Here is a 21,871-nt window from a genome sequence, read left to right on the forward strand (position 1 = left end):
TTATGGCACATCTAAAACTGCCTCAAGGTCCACCAGTGTGTCTTGCCACACCATTTGAGAACCACTGCCATACTCTTATTCAAAATGACTGACAAGGGTAACAAATATAACCTTTTATTTTATTCTGCGACTGGATAACTTTTAATTATGAAAAACAAATATGTGTATACATGATAAGAAAGGAAGAAGACAAATGTCTACATGAAATGATCACTACGAATATTGAGCATTTTCTCTATAATAGCTGCTATTGAATTAGTAGTTCAGTTTATAAAACAAGGGTATCCAAACCATGGCCTGGGGTGCAGAACATAAGGCATTTCAGCACATGGCGCATTTTTGCTTGGAACACAGCAAATTCGAAAATTTAAATGAAATATGGCCAGTGTAAGGACACGAAGCTTGTCCTTGTTTATTTTTCTGATGTCCTTTTTTCTGACACTAGGTAGTGTTGCTGTGTTAATTCTGTAAACAAACATTTAGACATGAAAAATTAGCCTTTTTAAATTACTAAACTGAGACAACATGAATTGAGAACATACTGACAATCGCAATAGTAACGATATCACCATTCATGACGCCCTGATGATGAAAGCCAAAAGTATTACAGCAGTAATTAGTGACATGACGCTTGTTTGCTCCAGTACCTGCTACATCTCAAGGCTTGATTCAAGAAGCATATCGCTCTAATTATACTCAAAGCACCTACACTCCTATAAAGTTTGGCAGCTTTATCCATTTTACTCTTGTTTTGTGTCTGAATGTGGTGCCGAGGCTTTAGCTTTTACTCTCTTACTGAGAAGAGTGGACTCTTTTGCACCATGGGTGAAGTTACTGACTCAGTTAGAGAAGTCCCACCTGTGGGGAGCAACTTCAACACAAGAAAGCTGTGTGAAGACTGTGGAAGAGAACTGCTCCTTTCAGTCTTTGTTACTTGCAGTCAATCAAATTAGCTTATTTTGGATGGCATGCTTGTTCAAAATTAAAATATGTCAAAGACATGAGCGAAAGTTGCAGACAGACCGTTTCCTTAATTACATATTTTAACCTGAGTCACACACAAAAAAAAAAAAAAAAAAAAAAAAAAAAAAAAAATTATTTCCACTACTTAGAAACAGTGTTTTAATCAGTATGACAAATATTTAGATTATTTCCAACTCATTGGGTTTTACAGTGTGGAACACAAGGTTGCATCATAATGGGGTTTTTTTGTATTGCTTGACTGAAAGTTAAAAGAAATGTTTTTTTGTGAATCATTTAAAAGTTTAAAAAAGCCTCATGTTTGAAGAACGAGACAGTGCAGGTTCAGCAAGTCAACATGAAATTATCAGGAACAAAAAAGGACCCAAAAATTACTATACTAATGGGTTTAGCAATAACAAACACTATGCATACCTTTTCCTTTGAAACTAGACAATACATGCTTTTTTACTGCAGAGACAATTGACAAGCTTTATAAAAACACCCATGGTATTAGGGCTGAACGATTTGGGAAAATAATCAAATTACAATTATTTTTTCCAATACTGCGATAGGGATTTAATGTGCGATTATTTTTTAAATTCCATATCTTATGTATTTTTGAAAACTAGCAGTAAATGCTTCTATATTTTAACCACTACAACATTAAATAGATTAAACTAGGGCTGAGTGATTTTGAAAAAATCTTTAATTGCAATTATTTTTCTAAAAAAAATTGACAGGTGATTGCATGATGGGTGGAACATATCTCTGCTGCATAAAAATTTTTATCAAACTGGTATTTTAACACATTTTTCATTTCAAAGAAATATTGCACCTTTTGCAATTTGAAAATTGCAGTAGGACATATTGCGATTTAATCTAAATTTCGATTAACTGCCCAGCCCTACATGGTATATGACAAAATAATCAAAAAGACAATACAATAAGGTGATATTGCAGGTAGATAAATATCCAGTTTAAGTGGCAATGATATATCAGAGGTGATTTTGTTTCAGCAATACTACATTTATCAGTACTTAATGCTGAAATCAAAGTAGCAGGACAAGACATTCTGCTGATTATCAAGTAAAAGCTAAAAAAATGTATTGCCAAACAGTTATGTGAATATTGGGCTTTCTAAATGTTAGAGCGCCATTAATGAGAACAACTGAGTATGCTGATACACGAGACATGACCTCCATAATCAGTGTTGTTAGTGGGTAATGGAGCAGCTACAAATGCACTATAATTATACAAGATCTAAATACAGAGAAATGCAGCCACTATTTTTAAACCTGGACTCACTGATGAGTGCTTCAGTGTTACTATGTGATATAAATTGTCTCCATGTGGCCAGACAGACATTTACTCCTGTATTATTTATTCAAATGTGCAATAGACCACTGCACTGCATTTACACAGGTTAACGACAGCATTAATCTGCCTGCAGAGTTAATGTGACGTTTTTAGAGTGTGAGGGAGCCGCTCATCTTACCTGACAACTTTAGAGTCTTTGCAGATGATGTGCAGCTGGAACATATCTCTGCTCTCCACGCTCTCAATCAGCCTGAGAGGCACCTGTAGGGGGAGACAGAGAGCACCTGTGATCAGCCTGGTGGCCACACTGTCAGAGCACAGAGCACATCTGCAAAGAGGTAACCTCTACCCTCTGCTCTAGTACAGACTGGAAACAGGTTAGATACACATAGTAAAACTTTTACCAGCCTGTGGGGCAGAGGGAGGCCTCTGCAAGAATTTTACTTTCGTCTAAAGATCACCTGTTATGTTAGCAAACAAAGGATTGGTTTCTGTGCTTTCTAAGTTTTGAAAAAATTTTGCAAACAGAGGTGTTAACGAAGGGAATGGTATATTTTTTACTGTAGTTTTCTTCCCTTTGTTACAATGTAAAAGTGTCTAATTATGGATTGTTAGTCACATTTAAACATGGATATAGGTTTAAAGATCTGACTTTAAGCTAAATCACAGCCAGATGGCTGCAGATTTGTGCCAAGATTCTGTTACAGCCTGTATGTCTGAATGCTTTTTTAACCCTTTAATTTAAATCTTATCCATTAACAATGCTCTTTCATTCTTGTGTCTTCTACTCTGTCTGTTGTAAACCACTTCAGCTCATCTCCTGTTGATTTTCAATGTGCTATTTAAAGAAAGTGACCTGACTTTTTTGGCTCTCCACACAGACTGTTTTACTGTTCAGCCAAAGCCTGCTGAAACAGTCACAGATACTACTCAGAAAACGGAAATCAGAACACGTCCAACACCACGCATTGTGTCTTTGCCTAGAGATTCTGTATTTATAGAGATAAGCAGAGAGTGTAATGTTAGCAGGAGCTTCAAAGAGGTCAGCAATCAGCGCTCTTTCACTAAGAGAATTTTCTTTTTTGTGGTATCTGGAATACTCAAAATTGGCAGATACTTGAGTCTGGGTATCCGGTTTGCTACTGAGAGAGGAAAAATGGTTTTGGAGCGCCTCTGGTTAAATGTTTCATTTTGGTGTTGGAACTATTTACATTGTTTAGTTTAATTTGACAATTTCACATTTAGTTATTAATTTATTTGCTGTTATTTTGTTTCAGGAAGATAAAGGATGAAGTCTGAAATTGCTGGTGTGATTATTTATAAAATATCTGTATTTTTTTAGAACAGAGATGGAAGTTTTTCAGGTGTACAGTCATGTGCATAAGCTTTAGGCAGGTATGGCGCTAAGGTAGGCACTATGGGGCTTGATGTGCCATAACCCAGGAGCTGGGGAGGCAGCCAAGGTCAAACTTAACGTCATCTCTTATGTCTGGGCTTTTTCATCTCTGTTGATACTTGTTTTTGGGCCCTCTTGACATCCACAGCACCACCGGGGGGGAACCCTGCCACACGCCTGGACGGTACTGTAGGCCATTGGTCCAGAACTGTTGGGTTGGGCCCTAAAAGTGGGTTGCAGAGTTTTCAGTGGTTGTGAGTTTGTCTAAGTCTAAGTGCTTTTGTTCTATCATTTAATTTTTTGATGACAGAAGGGAAATAAAAATTGCTTTCCAGGATTTGCTTTGCTGAATTATTCAATAGTTTTAATTCAAATTACCCAAATTCAGAAGATATTTTTTTCCATAGCTTGTAAAAAAGACACTTGAGAAAACTTTTCCAAAAAGGCTGGGGATTTTTTTTGTTTGTTTGTTTGTTTTTTTTTTTTTTTTTGTTTGTTTTCTTGGGACATTTCCCCAGAAACTTTTGTGACTATTTTCTGGGACTTTCCCCTGAATCCAAGAAAATTACACAAGGGACTTTCAGGCCTTTTCAAAGATATTTTTCAGTAATCTTCTCCAGGAATATTTCAGCAATTTTCGATGAAAACATGATGGAATTATGGGGATATTTTTTCTCAAAAGTGCATGGATTTTACTTATTATTTTCCCAGAAACTTTCAGAATCCTTCTATGAAACTTTCCTGGAAATTTCTTTCTTATTCTTGATATCATATGTCTCATTTTTTCAGTCTCCTTGTTCTGTCACATTTCTATCTGTGGCACAAACAGCACCATCCCTTATCAAATAAATCTGACTGATAAATACATCAGAATTTTGGGTTACAATTTGTCATCATGGAACCGGCAGTGGGTCCCAAGGCTAGACCAGTTGAGAACTGCAGCCCTAGGCCATCCATAACTCACCATATCCACCCCTTACTCTGCCATTCTACTGTGGACTTTGCTATTTTTTTCGGCAGATTATTTTCCCAGGCACCTGGTAATATGCAAGGACATCCAGAGCACAACCTGGTTGTGTCAATCCCCCTCTTGCCCAGTGGTGCATTCAGGCAGATTTACCTGCCATTACACACCTTACTTTAGCATCAATTTTTGCCAAACATATCTAATGGTTCTGGACAGTACTGTATGCAAGACAACTGTTGAATAAACACAAAATAAAACTTTATTTTGACATTTTTTATCCTGTGATCCACTCTTCCTGCACTGCAGTAGTAACTAGGATTTTTATGTTAATTGAGAAAAGTAAATTGCAGATACTGTTGGTTTTTCACATGTTTTGTTTTACTTTATTCCCTTCTTTTATATTTTTATCTTCTTCTTGTTTTGTATTAGTGCTGGGCTATTAATTGGATTTCAAACTGAATCATAATTTTGTCTTCCCACGAAAAACAAGACAAATATGATGTAAATGTGATTAAGTGATTACTGTGCCACCACATGCTGTTATGATTGTTTTATTCATAGGTTTTGCCATGTGGTAAAAAGTTTTATTGTTTGTTGTGATTTTGTAGTCATGAAAAAAGAAAGGTTTTTTTTGGCTGACCACTAAGGTCAGCCCTACATATGGCTCTGTCTGTATACTGACTGACTGAGTAACTGAGTGACCCTACCTCCAAAGCCCTACCATAACAGAGTTGGGTTTGCTTGGACTGAATGCTGGCAGTGATGGCAGCCTTCACTGTGTTAACTAGAGCCATACATACAGAGTTGTGCTATGGGTGGGGTTTAGTGGGACTGAAAGCCCTCTAATGGCTGCCTCCACTGCTCTAGATACCTCAGCATAGCTTTAGCCTCTGTTTAACCAGAACTGGGCCACATTTCTATATGACAAAGAATAAAAACAACCCTATAAGCTTTTCATGTTGGGAAAGATGTTTCACTCCTCTGCTGAACTGCTTTGGCATGACTATGTGATAGTTGAGGGGGAAAAGGTAACTTCTTGTGTGAATGCTTATGTACGCTGGCCGCTCGTGGAGCAATTAGCTCTGAATTGGTCACAGCAGCACTTAGTCAAAATTGGACATTTCTTTATTAAAACAATTGAAGACAGCAGCACTAAAGGCTTTCTGTAACAGAAAGGGTGTTTTTGCTCTTCTGCCAAATCGCTTCAGTGTGAATGTGTTTTAGTTAAAGGGGGAAAGGGCTACTTGTTGTGTGAATGCTTGTATTTACGGCCTGCTAGCCGAATGTTAGCTCAGCCTTAGCCAGACCAACACATTTCTGCATCACAGTTAGCCCTGAGAGCAACACTGAAAGCTTTCTGTGACAGAAAAAAGTGATCTCGCTATACTCCTGGTCTGTTTCGCCATGGCTTTCAGATCATGGCAGTGGGCTTGTCCAGTATTGTCCGGTGTTAGCCGTTAGCTTGGATGTTGCTATAGGACCGCTGCAGTTTACTCTGACCTGGACCACTGTTCTTGTTAAAACCAGAGCAAAGAGCCACACCAACAGCTTGTCTTGTGCAGAGAATATATTTTGCGATTTGAGACTCGTGCACAATCTTTGGTTTTTAATTTTTCCATCATTAACTCCTGTCCCCCTGTATCTTCCCTTTCTCTTTGACCGTTCGTGCATCTTTTAAGCAGAAGCATCAGCTGCTCTCCTCTCATCGTCGTCTGCTTTTCATGCTGCGTGAGAGAAAGCATGTAGCTATGTACATTTAAGTAGCCACAAAAAATTTGGCTCACAAAAAATAACAATAATGACAAAGTCACTCCGCCAGTCAGGCATTTCAACAGGCATCCCAGATAGTTGTGGTCAGCCATATACTAGGTTTTTACCTAGTCTTGTTCCTGTTGTTCATTCAATTTTATTGAAAAATCATAATTACACATTTTCATGCATTGCCATTAATTTATATTCATTTTTCCTCCTTTTTCAAATTAAGTGTGTTTAAGTTTGATAAATGCATGTCATGCAGATGTTTCAAACTCAGTGAGTAATTGTGTTTAATAATCATGATCTCAATATCAATCATAATAACTGATTATGATTTTTGGCCTAACTGAGCATCCCTACTATTTTTATTTTGATACTCTTACAAAATAAGAGTATGTTACAAATCATCACTTTTGATCCTGTTAATACAACACCTGAAGGAGCATATTAAATGTCTTGTAAAAAGAACAATAAAAATTAGTCAATTTTATTTGCTCTTAAGGTCTGCCAGCACAATGCACCACTATCATCTGCAAGGTGTTCTCACAGAAGCGCACAATAAACCCAGTGTTACCACTAAGATGGATATAAATTGCAATCTGTCCCTGGTGCACTGTAATTGTTTTAAGTGAAGAGCAGCTGAATGACTTAAGCTGTCTAGACTGTGGCAGAGGGTGGTGTTTTATCACAAGGTACTCACAGATATCTCATTGTCCACACCTGGGTAGGTCTAAAACACAGTGACACCATGGAGCACGCACACATACAGAGAGAGGGAGGGAGGGAGGGAAGACACAAGACAGGAGGAAATGGAAAAACTATTAAACCAAAAGAATTCAGGAGACAAAAGGAAATGAAGAGTTAACAGGAAAGAAAACATCAAAAGAGGCAGAAAGACGAAACAATAACTGAGTGAATCACGGAGTTTGCTACTTGCAGCACATGACCAAGTCGAATGGAAATCATGGAGAGAAAGACAAACATGGACGAGAGCAAAGGGCAAGAAAACAGCTCAGAAGCAGGAGGAGGAGTGGTGGGGGGGTGGGTGAAAGGTTGCTGGCGTTCATTCAGAGTTCATCTGTGGTGCTGGGGTCAAGGCAGGACTCTGCCCGGCTGGAAACCAACCAGCCTGAAACTAACAAGCTGGTGACATCTGAACTCATAGCTTCAATCTTACTTCCCTCTGCTTAAGTTAGTCAAAGTGGAGTATAACTTGCACCCTCACCTTCTCCTTTTTAAAGCCCTGTCGTCTTTTCCAGAAGCTGAATCCTTCTGGAAAAGATGACAGGGATTTTGGAAGGAGGAGGAATTTCGCTGCCAGTGAATGCAAACAATTGGCCTGTTTGTCTTTGAGCACGGCCTGACGTCAGCAGGAGTGAGCCTGTGGACATCAGTGCCAGTGGGGGTCGGGCCTTTGGACGCCTAGATGTCACATTAAGCCTCCCCCTCGTGAAGATCAGAGGGCCCGCCACTCCTGTGGTACAAACAACCTCATACTAAATTTGCTGGGATATTACCAGAACACTTTAATGGCACCCCATGTCAAATTTTTGAAGGTTTATTTGCCCTCTAAGCACAATTATGTGTTTATAAAAATTTATATGAGGGAAAAGGAAAAGCCTGTGAGTGCATCTAAACTACATGTTACTGCCTCCTCTCTCTGCTGCTGGCTTCTGTAATGACATGGCAGCAGCAGAGAACACGCTAGTGCCATTTGGACTGAAGTGAGACTCTCCATTTGCGGTTCTTCTGAGTGTTTACTGCCGGTGACGTGTACTCACATTGATGACAGAGTCCTTGAATTTGATGTGGAGCCGGTAGTTAGAAATGGCAATGATGGCTTCATCGGCATGGCCAAGATATTCCACCCCTTCCCCCTGAAGAACTGGGAATGGCACCTGCAGAAACACAAAACAACCAGATAGTTGAAGGCAAAGCAGGAAAACACGACAGGCACACCTGTTCATTGTCAAGCCCTGTTATGTCTGCAGGGAGATCAGATCATACATATTTAAAGACTCTACATAAAGCCATACCAGCTGCTCTGTGAGACGTTACTGGGGTACAGCGCTGCTTTGAGCTAAATACTAGCATATGGATCCTAAAATGTTGATGTTTCACAATTTTAATGTTTAATCATGGCACAGTCCTGCTTTCCATGCTCATATTTGCTGATGATTGATTGGTGGAAATCTTCAGACTAGTACTGGGCTTCACACATATATCATTATCAGCACATACTTTTTCCTCAGATCTGCCAAAACATTTAAACAGGACATGTAAACACAGAAAACAATGCTTGGGGTGATTAATATATGGCGTCTTCATGTACTCATCCAGCAGAGGGCACTCCACTTGCATCACCTACACTACTCTAAGCAATGTCTGCTGCAAAAAGAGCAGAGCAGAACACCTAAAGACATGCTTTTACCAGTAAGATGACAAGCTGTAATACCTACACTCAAACTTTGCAATGTCACATTAGAGCTTAAAAAAGAAACTGCTATTGATGCAATAGTAATCTTTGAATCATCAATCCATCCAATTATTATCAATGCTAATGGTTCCCAATCTTTTTCTACTTGTAAGAAGAGCTGAGCCCCCCATTGACCCACACAAATAAAGAATGGATATGTTTCTGTCAAATTAATGTCAGTTTTATTTTTTTATTTTTGGGTTGAAATCCAATAAAAATGGCACCAACAAACCTATATATCACTAGTGTTTTAAATTTCTAGTGTGCCCCAAAGGGATACTGGAACCCAGGTTGGAAGCCAATGACCTATAACATTTATCCCATTCAAGGTCCCAGGAGGCTGGAGCTGAACTAGCCATCATTGGACAGAAGAGAGGGTACACCCTAGACTGGTTGCCAGCCTATCACATTATGCTGATATATGACGGCAAACACAAGGCACTGTTGCACTCATACCCATGGGCAATTCAGAGTCACTGACTATCCTAACAAGCATGCCTCTGGACTATGGAAGGAAGCCAATGCACCTAGAGAGTGCCCTAACATGCAAAGGAAAAACTACACAGAAAGGCTCTGTCCCATGGGATTTGAACCAGGAACCATCTTGCTGTGAGGCAACATCACTAACCAGGGCACTGCCAGCCAGGCCTTTTCTGTGAATTATTGCCCTCTGAAATGCTACCCATCTAAGATTTCTGCTACCTGTAATCTGTAGCTTTAAGAAGTTTAAGGGTTTTGAGGTACTGAAGAGATTTAAAACTTGATATGACAATGGTACCAGAAGACGCTAGAAGACTGGCTAACCAAAGCATGTCCTAACCTTGCAAAGCACATGGATATGCCCATTTCCTTGCTTTCACTGGGGAATCCATCTTGCAAAGCTCCCATCTGGACAGTTTGGGCCCGGTTAGAAAGTGACAGGACCAATCAGTGACGAGGGGCAGTACTTTCAGGCGTGGCAGAGTCGTGACGATAACGAGCAGCAGCAAGACGCCGGTGCAATTATGGCGGAAGAGCTTAGTGTGGATGCTGCTAAAGGGCCAGTTTTATCAGAACCTGATGACATTTCTTCATTAAAAGAAGAACAAAGAACAGCAGTGAGTTGTTTTCTTTTTAAAAACAACAAAAGTCAAGTACTTACATGTCTATAGCCACCATGTTTGCATTATTCCTTGGTAGCTGCGCACGCGCAGCTCAATAGTGGCTAAGTCACGTGTTTTGTTGCTCTTATTGGCCCATAGAAATGTGACAGACAGAACGTTCTTCCAGTCACACTCCGAGTTTTTTTCAAAGCCTATGCCTTTTCTTAAACATTTCCTATAGAAGCTTTCCCAGATGGATGTGTGAAACACATCCATCTGGTGTGTCAGGTTCAGCGTGTCAACTATCCTTGTGAAATAACAAAACATCTCTCCCAAACTGGGTTGAAATAATAACCTGTGCAGTGTGTGCCAATAAAGACATGAATTATTCTAACCACAAATTGTGGTATTGTGAAAATGTGCTTATATCTACTGTAAATATCAGCATTTTAATATGGAGAACTTCTGCTGCCAGCCTCAGGTAGACCCTCGAGGAAATGCAGGGTTTTGCACCAATATTAATTTCATTGACTTAAAGTCCATACATCCATCCATCTGTCCATCCGCCCATCCATCTTCTTTTGCTTGAGGCCAAGTCACACACGCAGCAGGCTGAGCAAGCCAACCCAGACATCCCTCTCACCAGAGACGATTCCGACTCCTCCTTGGAGACCCCGAGGGGTTCCCAGACCAGACAGGATATAAAATCCCTCCAGCATATTCTGGGTCACACCCAAGGTCTTCTCCCAATTGGATGTGTCTGAAAGGCCTCCAAAGGGAGGCGCCCAGGAGGCATCCTGAAAAAATCCTGAGAAAATCACCTCAACTGGCATCTTTTGATGCAAAGCAGCAGTTCTACTTCAGTTCTCTCCAGGAGAGCTCCAACTCTCTAGTATGACTAAAAATGTTGGTTGTCTACCTTTTTTTCCCACAAGGAACGCTAGACTTAGACTTGATAAAAGTATATTTTCATTGATAAAAACTCTGACAAAAGTGGAAAACCATTATAAAGAGTGGGGTCAACAATAGCTAAGGCACATGGTGCGTGGAAGCCACCAAAACACTCTGCTGATTCCATAGCTGAAGAGTTCTGAACTTCCACTGGCATTAATGTAAGCACAAAAACTGTGCAGCAGGAGATTCACTGAATGGTTCTCTATGGCCGAGCAGCTGCATGCAAGCCTCACATCACCAAGTCCAATGCCAAGCACTGGATGGAGTGGTGTAAAGCACACCAACACTGGACTGTGGAGCAGTGGAAAAGTGTTCTTTGGAGTGACAAATCCTGCTGCTGTGTTTGGCAATCAGATAAGTGAGTATGGGTTTGGCAGATGCCTGGAGAGCATTACCTGCCCAACTGCATTGTGCCAACTGTGAAGTTTGTTGGAGGAGGGATAATGGTATGGGGCTGTTTCTCAGGGTTTGGGTAAGGCCACTTATCTCCAGTGAAGACTAGTCTTCAGTCAGTTTCGGGAAGGCCCTTTTCTATTCCAACATGACTGTGCCCAAGTGCACAAAGCAAGGACTACAAAGACATGGTTTGATGAGTTTGGTGTGGAAGTACTTGACTGATTCACACAGAGCCCTAACCTCAACACCATCGATCACCTTTGGGATGAACTGGACTGTAGATTGACGTTCCAACAATGAGAAAGAATGGGCACAAATTTACACAGCAAATCAAATCCAAAATCTTGTGGAAAGCCTTCCAAGAAGCGTGGATGCTCCATATATTCAACTTCATATTTAAAGTACATGATTTGAATACAATGTCATCAGTTCTGTTGGTGTAATGGTCAGGCAGCTGAATATTTTAGTCCATATAGTGTAAAGTTGTAAGTTCTGTGGTAAGGCTGACATTACAGATACAACAAAGAGAGTACATGTGGGAAACATTGTGCATGTGTAGCTGTCCAATTAGCACATAGTAGCTTTTACAGAAGGACCTTTGTGAGCACAGAGGGCTTGTTGGTGAGCCTGAATGAGCAGGCAGACAAGAGGCACGGCTGGGAGAGAGACTGTCTGCACCAGAGCTCAGACTGTACAGAGAGGGATCACAAACTGTCCATTAACATTCTTACTGGTACCCATTTTACACAACACACAGCCAAGTCCAGGCTTTGGCAGCAGCAAGGCCCTTACATTAAGATAATTGGTTCCCAACGGAGGTTAATAGAAACACTATTCAGGCAGGGCATTAGCAGCTACAGTAGCCAACGCCAAAACAATGGCTCATTTCGTATAGAAAAGGACACCTCTTTGGAGGGGTCAGCGTCCCCTTGACCGCTCTGGTAATTGATATTGTTCTATTGTTTAATGCTGCTGCTTTGTTGATCATTTCTGACTTTATGCACAGACATTAAACAACTTTTAATCACCACAAATAAAACAAGAGGGAATATTACAGCTCTGACAGCGCTCTCTCTCCCTTTTCTGACAAATTGAGGGCTGTGTTACGCCATCTCACTCTTCATTTACACAACCTCCTCACACTCAAGTTTCTCTTAGTCATCACTGCTGTGTGAGAGCCTGGGGACCAAAAACTGCAACTTAAGTCTTGTTGTTTGGTTGCTGCTAGTGCAGACAACTGTGTTGCTTAGAGACAACATTACCTCATCCTGCTTTAGCATGCATTGCTGAGTCACGCAGTGGAGGACCCAGTGGTGCATGTTAATAGGGGACATGCAGCGGGGCAGATGGGGGGATTATGGTAAGATGTCAGAAAATCAGGCTTACTTGAATCAACATTAGCCAGCATTGTTAAAAGCACAACCTTAGTTATTACACACAGAGGACAGGAGCTAGCATCTGCTCGCTCAGCTTAAGTTTCCACAGAATAAATAAAACTATTCTAATAAAGGAATAATGTTGATTGGAAAATGGTCAAAAGCTTTCGGGCTATCCAGAAAGTTCTCTGCCATCTATCACTCCACCTGCTGTTGCTCACCGCTAACTCTAAGTGCATGCGTGATCTAGGACAGGAAGCATGATGAGGGAGAGAGTGCAGCTTAACCTGGGAAATGGAGCACGTAGTACTCCGCACTCACACACTAACAGAGCCAAATATAGGCTGCAGGCCCGCTGGCACCCTGAACAAGAACTTCTAAAGAGTAGAATATCTAAAACCTGACAGTGAAATGTTTCACCCGCTTAGAAATGTTTCAACTCAGAGACTCAATCAAGATTAAAGTGACAGGAGCACAAACAGAGCAGGCACCGAAACAAAACCGAGATGCTAAAGATGTTGACAGTGACAGGAAAATATGCAGATACATTTCTGTCGCATAAAAAAAAGATAGGAGAGGGAGATCCTAAATTAGAGCACTTCTGGATTCATGATGAGTCAAGGGATGTTGCCTAGATGTTGTGGAAGGCTCAAATGAGAGTGTGCGGCTACTGTCTCTGTGCTGCTCAGCTGTGGAACACACCTAACACGTCCCGCTAAGAGTGCCATAGTTAACATGCTGCACAGACTGGGAGCTGCATTCGACAAGCTGTGCTCCAAAAGTAGGTGCATGAGTCACCAGCAGCTAGCAAGTGCAGCAGAAGATACTGTGTCACGTTTCCTCTGCCAGCAGAATTATCAAAAAGGGAGAGAGAGAGAGAAAGAAAAGAGAGGGGGGAGTGGAGAGGCCCATGAATAACACTCGCTGACTTCAGAGTCGTGACTTCCGGTTTGAGCAGGCTGCCTGTGAGGACGAGCACGTGTGCATAAGCACAACTGCAAGCATGCAGCTCCGCCTGCACGCATACACAGTAGGAGAGGCAGAGGGGTATTAAACACAGTCGGGCAGGGGAATGCCTGTAATTTGCCTGCAGGGAAAGCTGCAGTTAGAGACATCATCTGTCAGTGAAACTCTCACAGGAGGGCCCGCACATGAAATAAGCACTGAAGGAAAGACAATGAGAAAGAGAATTTGTGAAGGGGGAGGGAGAGCAGAAGTACAGATGAGTAGAAACAGAGACAATTGTTACAAGGAGGATACAATACAGGAGCACTATGTTAGAGATCCCCTACAGTTGTCTCACATTAAAGATTATCAAGGGTACACGCGATTAGCCACGTTAACGGTTGAATTTGGATTCCTTTGTCATCAGCACCAGAATTACGAGTCAGTAAAACTAATCAAACACTAAATCAAGATGGTTACGCAGATGCCTGCCACTAGTAGCCATTCTCAATGAAGACTGCCTTGCTGTCACAACTCTCTTTAATCTGATATAGACAACTGCTGACTGCTTTAGCACCGACAGCATCTTGAAGGAACAGCAGTTTAGCACTTTTTTGATATAGAAAATGGGGATGAAATTGTCCAGAGGCTGTATCAAGTTATATTTCACATGTAACCGAAGCATTGAAGGATGATATTCAGCTCAGGAATACAGATGTTGACCTGCAGAAGAAATTGAAGTCCTGCGGTGCTAGTGCTGTTTATGCTACCAATGTTAGCCACCACATTCTTCAAATCAACTGTACATCGTTATGGTGGGCCATTGCCGTCTTTTGATGATCGTTTACAGAATGTATTTATTTGATGTAAGACTAGTCAGCTTAATGCAAATTGAGCATTTAGTGTTAGTTCACGCAGATCACGGATTCAAGTGCTGCCATATAAATGAGATGAGCTGAGGGCCAGCTGATTTGCTCTAAGCATGCGATTGGCTAATCATACTCATGCGGCCATATTTAAACTGTTTTAGCCTGGCTACACTTTGCTGCTCTGCAAGCCACTTTTACAACCCTCCTCCACCCCAGCTCCTCCTTTATTCTGCTTCTGCCTTAATCAGTATCATTCTGTTGTCACTGATGCTCTGCTGTGGGGTTTTGCTGCCTCTCTCCCTGCCTCTAGCTTTCCTTGTAGGCACAGGAAAGGCAGGAACGTGTACTGTTCCTGACTGATGCTGTCCATGTAGGCTTGTGAAAGAGCAGGGTGATCCGAGAACAGCCACACTGCCAAATATACACCGCATTCCACATTATTAAGCAAATTACAATTTTCTCTTATTTTCCTAAATATTAATGCAAATGACAGAGTAGTTTTCAAGTCATCAGCTATTAGAGCATAATTCAAAAGTTTTTGAACAAACTTCATAATGACAACCATTATTTAAAAAAAAAATAAAAACCTCAAAATGCACTTTTCCACATGTTCCACATGAAGCAGGCCACAGGTTTCAAGCAATATAGGAAAGAAAAAGGATCTCTTTGCTGCTGAAAAGTGTCAAATAGTGTAATGCCTTGGACAAGGTATGAAAACATTAGATATTTCATGAAAAATTAAGATCATCATACTGTGAAGGAATTTGTGGCTGAATCAGAGCACAGACGGGTTCCTGCAGATAAAGGCATAATGAGGAAGGTTTCGTCAGACAAATTCATCAGATTAAGAGACCAGATGCTAAAATGCCATTACAAAGCAGCAAACAGGTATTTGAAGCTGCTGGTGCCTCTGGAGTCCCAACATCCTCAAGGTGTAGGATCCTCCAGAGGCTTGCAGTCGTGCATAAACCTACTATTCAGCCGCCTGATCCAATGCTCACAAGCAAAAAACGGTTGTAATGGGCCCAGAAATACATGAAGACTCATTTTCAAACAGTCTTGTTGACTGGTGAGTGCTGTGCAACCCTGGATGGTTCAGATGGAGGAGTAGTGGATGGTTGGTGGATGGCCACCATGTCCCAACAAGGCTGTGATGTCAGCAAGGAGGGGGTGGAGTCCTGTTTTGGGCCGGATTCATGAGGAGAGAGCTGGTAGGCCCCTTAAGGGTCCCTGAAGGTGTGAAAATGACCTCCGCAAAGTATATAGAGTTTCTGACTGACCACTTTCTTCCATGGTAAAAAAAGAAGAACCGTGCCTTCTGTAGCAAAATTGTCGTCATGCATGACAATGCTCCATCTCATGCTGCAAAGAATACCTCTGTGTTTTTGGCTGCTATGGGCATAAAAGGAGAGAAACTCATGGTGTGGCCCCCATCCTCCCCTGACCTCAACTCTGTTGAGAACCTTTGGAGCATCCTCAAGCTAAAGATCTATGAGGGTGGGAGGCAGTTCACATGGAAACTGCAGCTCTGGGAGGGTATTCTGACATCCTGAAAAGAAATTCAAGGAGAAACTCTCCAAATACTCACAAGTTCAATGGATGCAAGAATTGTGAAGGTGATATCAAAGAAGGGCTCCTATGTTAACATGTAACTTGGCCTGTTAAGATGTTTTTGATTAAAATAGCTTTTGATTCAGTCAATATGACCTCCCAATGCTGCAAATTCAATGAATGACCATTTTCAGTTCTTTACAACCTATAAAATCTTTTAAAACTCTGTTTTGCATAATAATGTGGAACAGTGCATTTTGAGGTTTTTATTTAAAAAAAATAATGGTTATCATTATAAAGTTTGTTCAAAAACATCTGAATTATGCTCTAACGGCTGATAACTTGAAAAATACTCTGTCATTTGCATCTACTATTCAGGAAAATAAGAGAAAAATGTCATTTGCTCAATAATTTGGAAAGCAGTGTAAATAGCAGCAGTAAGACAAATTAATAATCATAAATGAAGAAATATTCATAACAGCAAATCATGTGTGTTTCTTGACAAAGTGGTCCTGACTGAATTGTATTTTGTGTTTCATCAGATGGGAAACTAAACACCTAGGGACATCACTATACGACACACAACATTCTTTGGTAAAATAACCTCAAATTACTACTACTACTAAAAAATCTTTTGAATACATTTTTGTCCCTGCAGTTCATTGCAACCCGACTGGAAATCTGCTTCGCTTTAAACCCATTAAAACAGAGACAGCAGACAGTGACCCCAGGCTCCACCTTCCCTTTGTCCAGCTCTCCAGACACATGATGCTCAGCTCCATTACCCACCAGACGGCCTGAGAGTACAAACTCGACAGCACAGAGGGCACTGTGCAAGTTTCCCATCTCTTTTCTGCTACTAGCATCTACATTGTAGAAAAGACTTAGAAATCCTGTTCACTTTAGTGACCCTAATGCCTTCATCTGCACTGCTCTTTATCCTCTGCTGTGGAATCTGCTTTTTGGGACACAGTTTATTACACAGCCCTGCGACAGAGACAAAATACGAGCTGAATGTACACTTCATAAAAGAAATGGAATAATCTTTTTGTCTGTGAGTGTCTAAAGTGATGGAAAAACACAAATATATATCAACAATTCAAGAATATCTGAACTTGATACTGGGCCAAAATAACTGTGTGGATAGTACTGATTATAAAGATAACCTTCTGCACACTAAATTCTCTGTTTAGCTCTCTTTAAAACATTTACATTTAAAGCATTAAAGAGGTATAAATTTTCCTTTCTTACAAATATGGGTGACAATAGATTTGAAGGACAAAGTGACTGATGATACAATAACCAGTTTGAGTTGCATGTTTAGAATAATATAGGGCATGCCAGAGGCAGCTAGAAGCAGCTGCAGGTTATTGTTTTCTGCCTGTTTGCTAGCCACAAATGCAACAACCAGCACTACTATGTGCTAATTCATGACTTTTCCAGTTTTTCTATACTGCTCAGGATACATTTTGCCAATAGTTTCAACTTTCTAAGTTAAAAACAACGTTCTGATCTTGTAATGCATCACGCAAATAAACTGTATGCCTTAAGCCGAGTGCCACTGCACTTAAGGGATGTCATAATAATTGAATTTTAAACTTGTACATGAACTGGTATAATGCAAGTAAAATTCAAACCATAACAACACCCGTTCTGATACTAAGACAACAAAATAAAAGCCCTTGTGGACTTGTGAAACTGGACAAATAAATCTGCATGCATTTGTGCAGTTCAGTGATGGTGTCTTTTCTACTCCCTGTCTGCTTGTAAGAGAGTTTGTAGCTTTTTCTACTTATTAAATGCATCAAGGACTTCAAAAATGTTCATTTCTGTTAACCTATGAATTTAAATGGATCAGTGTCTCTATGCTAGTGGCAGCTTTTTAAATGTGATATCACAAAAGTCATCCAAGTATTTGAAATTCTTACAACCTTACTGCTCTTAGCACCATACATCATTGATAATTTTGCAATCCTTCAACCTTTGCTATTAACAGGGCTGCTGCACACTTTTTAAAATCAAATTTAAGACTCTTAAGACCTCTTAAAACTAAACCAAAGACAAATCAATACCATGTTTGCACCATGTAATATTGGTGCTTTTTAGACTTCCCTGCAAATCTGTCACAGAGAAGCACGGACTAAGTTGCTTCTCCAGAAAACATCAGAAAAGTAAGCTGTGCTCAAGTAGTTTGACTCATCAGTGGAGGGCATAAGAAGCAGCTGCATCCACATGTAAACATTTTTATCTTCCAAGTTGTCATTTCATGGTGTCACCTATGACTTGGCTCCACCACCTCTTGTAGCCTCTGTCATCAAAAAGAATCAATACTAATCATGTCACTGTGGATCCATAGGAGGAGATTGTGTTATGAGGATTTGGAAAGGTGCCTTTGGCCAGTCAGCCAGATCTGCCAGGAGTTAAAGAGAATGAAAAATAATTTCAGATCTAATTAGAAAACCTATTAAGATAATGACAGAAAGGTTTACATCAATAGTAAATAATATCCTGCTTGTTTGCAAAGTTTGGTGACTATACTTCTTACTGCTGCTTCTACTGGTTATTATGACCACGTGTACAGTATGCTGCTACTCCTTCAGATCAGATCCTTCATCTCTGCTTTAATATCAGGCCACAAACTGGACACGATGACACTTTTCAGTTTTGACTTTACAATCCAGCGCTACACAGTAAAGCGCTGTCGGGGTGTTTTCAAGAAAGACTCCCGTACTACTCTGGCAGCAAGGAACTGAGATGAGATCAAAACGTGTTAAAGCCACATTCAGTCTTGTCACCAGCTCCTGTCTGTCTCCCCCTCACAGACAAGCAGCTGGGTATGAGCGCAGATGGGTCTGTGCTCGGGAGCTGAAGAAGTCAAAGGTTAATGAAAACTGCTGGGCTCACCTGAAGGCTTTCATCCTCCTTCACCAGCTCCTTCTGGGGGAACAGGTCCTTGGCCTTGATATACTCCAGACTGGGAGGCCCCTCTTCACCCTGTCAGACACAAACACAACACAGAGGTGGTCAGATAAACAAGAACTCTGTCATTGTTTGGGTGGACACAGCAGGGTGGGACATACTAAAAGACAGAAATTAAAAGCATGAACTGTATTTACTGTAAGAAGAGAATGCAGCCTCCTTGTCTGAGTAGTCCAAGTCATGTGAGGAAGTCTAAACCTGTGTTCTAATACAACCAGTAGGGGGAAAGTGCACAAGTCAAGAGAAGGACACCAGGTCTATAGAAGTCTATGAGAAAAGACTCTACTTATCACTTGGGTTAATACCTCATGAAACTTTCTCCCAATCATTTATGGCCTAAATCTGTAGTCTTATTCCTTCATTAGCAAAGCATGACAAGAATTTGGAGAATGAATGTTTCCATTTAGAGGAAATTATAAAGTAAGTCAAACCAGAACTTCACACTTTAATATAATGCTAATAAGAAATGGTACCAGTTTCAATACCCCGGCATTAAAATACATCTTCAGCTCCAAATGTTGGGCAGATTTTTGTTTTTATTTGCAAAAAAATGCAGGAAAATTCCTGCACACTGTCAGGAGTATGGAAACGCTCCAGTGTTTTTGTGCAGTCAGGACAGTTTACAGTAGTTTGCATGCACTTGTTGCTTAATTTAATCAACTTGTGTGCACCTTTAGAGAAACAGAAGTATTTTTTATAAATGTTTATAAAGCCTGGATTATTTTTTGATTCTTTCATTCATTAAAATAAAAGACGTCACGTTGATCTAGTCATGCTCTATCAAAAAGCATCAAAATATAAAACATTTTGGTAGCCTTAAAAAATGCAGAGAATGCTAAGGTCTTAGGTCTTGCAACTGAAAAGTTGCTACCATATCAACCTTCTAACCAAGCTTAAGGCCTCTAAATTTATGTCCTCCATCAAAAATGAGCAGCTTTTGCTCAAGAAAAACCATCCTGTTGACTGAAAAAGGCCAAAACATAGTCAACAAACCAATGGATTTGTGTAATGGCTGGTCTGAGTGTTAAGAGTGTAAGAAAATGGATAAACTACAGTATGTCCCAATTAAGATTGGGTATCATTTGGGTTCTTTTTATACTAGTGTCTGGTAAATGGTGCCTGAATTGATACTTTTGAGAGAAAAACAGTGTTGAAAGTCAGCAGGAGAGTAGAAGCTGTCTGGGTATTGTAAATGAGCCACAGGAATATCTTTATAAGATGCCAGATGAATATGGGATTTGATACTCATTCCTAGTCTCAATACTGTTAATTCATAGGGGTCAGACCTATTGTATGCAGGTGGCACAGGTCCCAGCCACTTATTATAGCCCCTCACTTGGAACCCCACACTTATAATAAATACTTTTCATAAACTCATCATATCCGTCTTTTCACCCTGCCTATTTTCAGAGCGCTTTTAGTCAAATTGCCATTTTTGTTCCCCCAGAAATATGGACAAAAGGACAGTAAAAGTATGCAAAAATCACTGTGAAACAGCCCTGCTGTTCACCAGCACAGTCCCAATAAAAGTCTGTCTGCTCAACCAGTCTAAATTTTGGCATCTTTTTTAAATTTAGTTGAACTCTTAGTATTAAAAGGTGTTCTTTAGTTTTAGTCACAGTTTAATTATTTTTTTAACCTTCATTGTTTTAGTCCAGTTTTAGTTGCTAAAAACATTTTAGTCCAATTTTAGTCAATAAAAAGTACTTAATGTTTAGTCTTTACTTTTGGTCAAGTCATTCATTTTATTTGACTTATTTTAACCACCCAAACAACTTAATATCAATGTAAAGCACTCATACTAATGCACTATCAATACTTTAATTGTCTGAAAATATGCCAATGCTCCACTGACAGAGCTTTTACTCACTGAAGAGAATTATCATGGATTCTGAACATCCAATATTCCCCCACTAACATCTTAGACTCCTTACAAAACGTACTTTTTATCAGCCAGTATCCACTTATAGCCTGGCCATTACCATTTTTAATCCTAGCAGTGCAATGCCAGTATTTTCTGTCAGTTGATATAATCATTTATCAATTTATTAAAAGGCAGATCAATTTAAGCATGTTTGCAGACTTATGTGCTGTTATTCAATCAATCAATCAATCACTCTAACTTTATTTATATAGCACTTTTCCTACAAGAAAATGTAGCACAAAGTGCTTTACACACAGACAGGTTATTGTCAATGGGATATAATTAAATACCACACAATCAATGATGATAATAATAATACTAAATTAATCATGAACACACTATCTTCTCCACCCTGTAATCATCTACAAAACAGGTTCATGTTGGAGTCAGATTTAAGTCATTTAATGAGCTGAAATACACTGAAATGAAAATCTATTCAATATCTGTTAACATTAAACATTTTCTGTCATTAGATTTTCCCACCTACATTTTCTTTGCTTCTGACACCCGTGTATTTAATAATAGCAATGTTAAACACCAGACGAGGACCCAAAAAGTAAGAAATAAGAAAAAAAAAAAAATGTGTTCTTGCATTGGGAATTATCATGTTGGTTAGCCTTTGATGTGAGCTGCATGCCAGGTGGAATTTCACCATCCCCATCAGCAAACTCCCAGACGTCACGTAGGAGATTAAAAATTGACCACAAGAGATCTAAAAGTCCCTACAAATATGGGACGAATGACCTTGTCTTTGGTCAATGAGTGAAGATATTTTGAAAAGGTTCTGCTTGATTCTCGTCCGCCTCGCCCCTGACTGATCAATAACATGCTGAAGGAAGAATAAGAAATCTGCAGCTTCACATTTAGTTTGATTTGGCACTGTGGTGGTACTGAGTGAATGTGCACATGATAAACAGCACT

General features: G+C 40.1%; 1 protein-coding gene across 5 annotated transcripts in view; it reads right to left on the minus strand.

Annotated features, from left to right (window-relative positions):
* mtmr4 (myotubularin related protein 4) overlaps positions 1-21,871 on the minus strand; it is a 78,324-nt gene that overhangs the window by 23,201 nt on the left and 33,252 nt on the right. For 4 of the 5 annotated variants that reach the window (XM_041800967.1, XM_041800969.1, XM_041800965.1 and 1 more), the window contains 4 exons: positions 18,952-19,041; positions 8,180-8,296; positions 7,099-7,128; positions 2,459-2,541 (listed from right to left, as the gene is read on the minus strand). In XM_041800967.1, coding sequence (XP_041656901.1) covers positions 2,459-2,541; positions 7,099-7,128; positions 8,180-8,296; positions 18,952-19,041 — 320 coding nt within the window. The remainder of the gene's footprint in view (positions 1-2,458; positions 2,542-7,098; positions 7,129-8,179; positions 8,297-18,951; positions 19,042-21,871) is intronic. The other variant, XM_041800966.1, reaches the window with a different exon arrangement.

Source organism: Cheilinus undulatus, linkage group 12 (genome assembly GCF_018320785.1).
Source record: "Cheilinus undulatus linkage group 12, ASM1832078v1, whole genome shotgun sequence".
In the NCBI taxonomy this organism is placed as follows: Eukaryota; Metazoa; Chordata; class Actinopteri; order Labriformes; family Labridae; genus Cheilinus; species Cheilinus undulatus.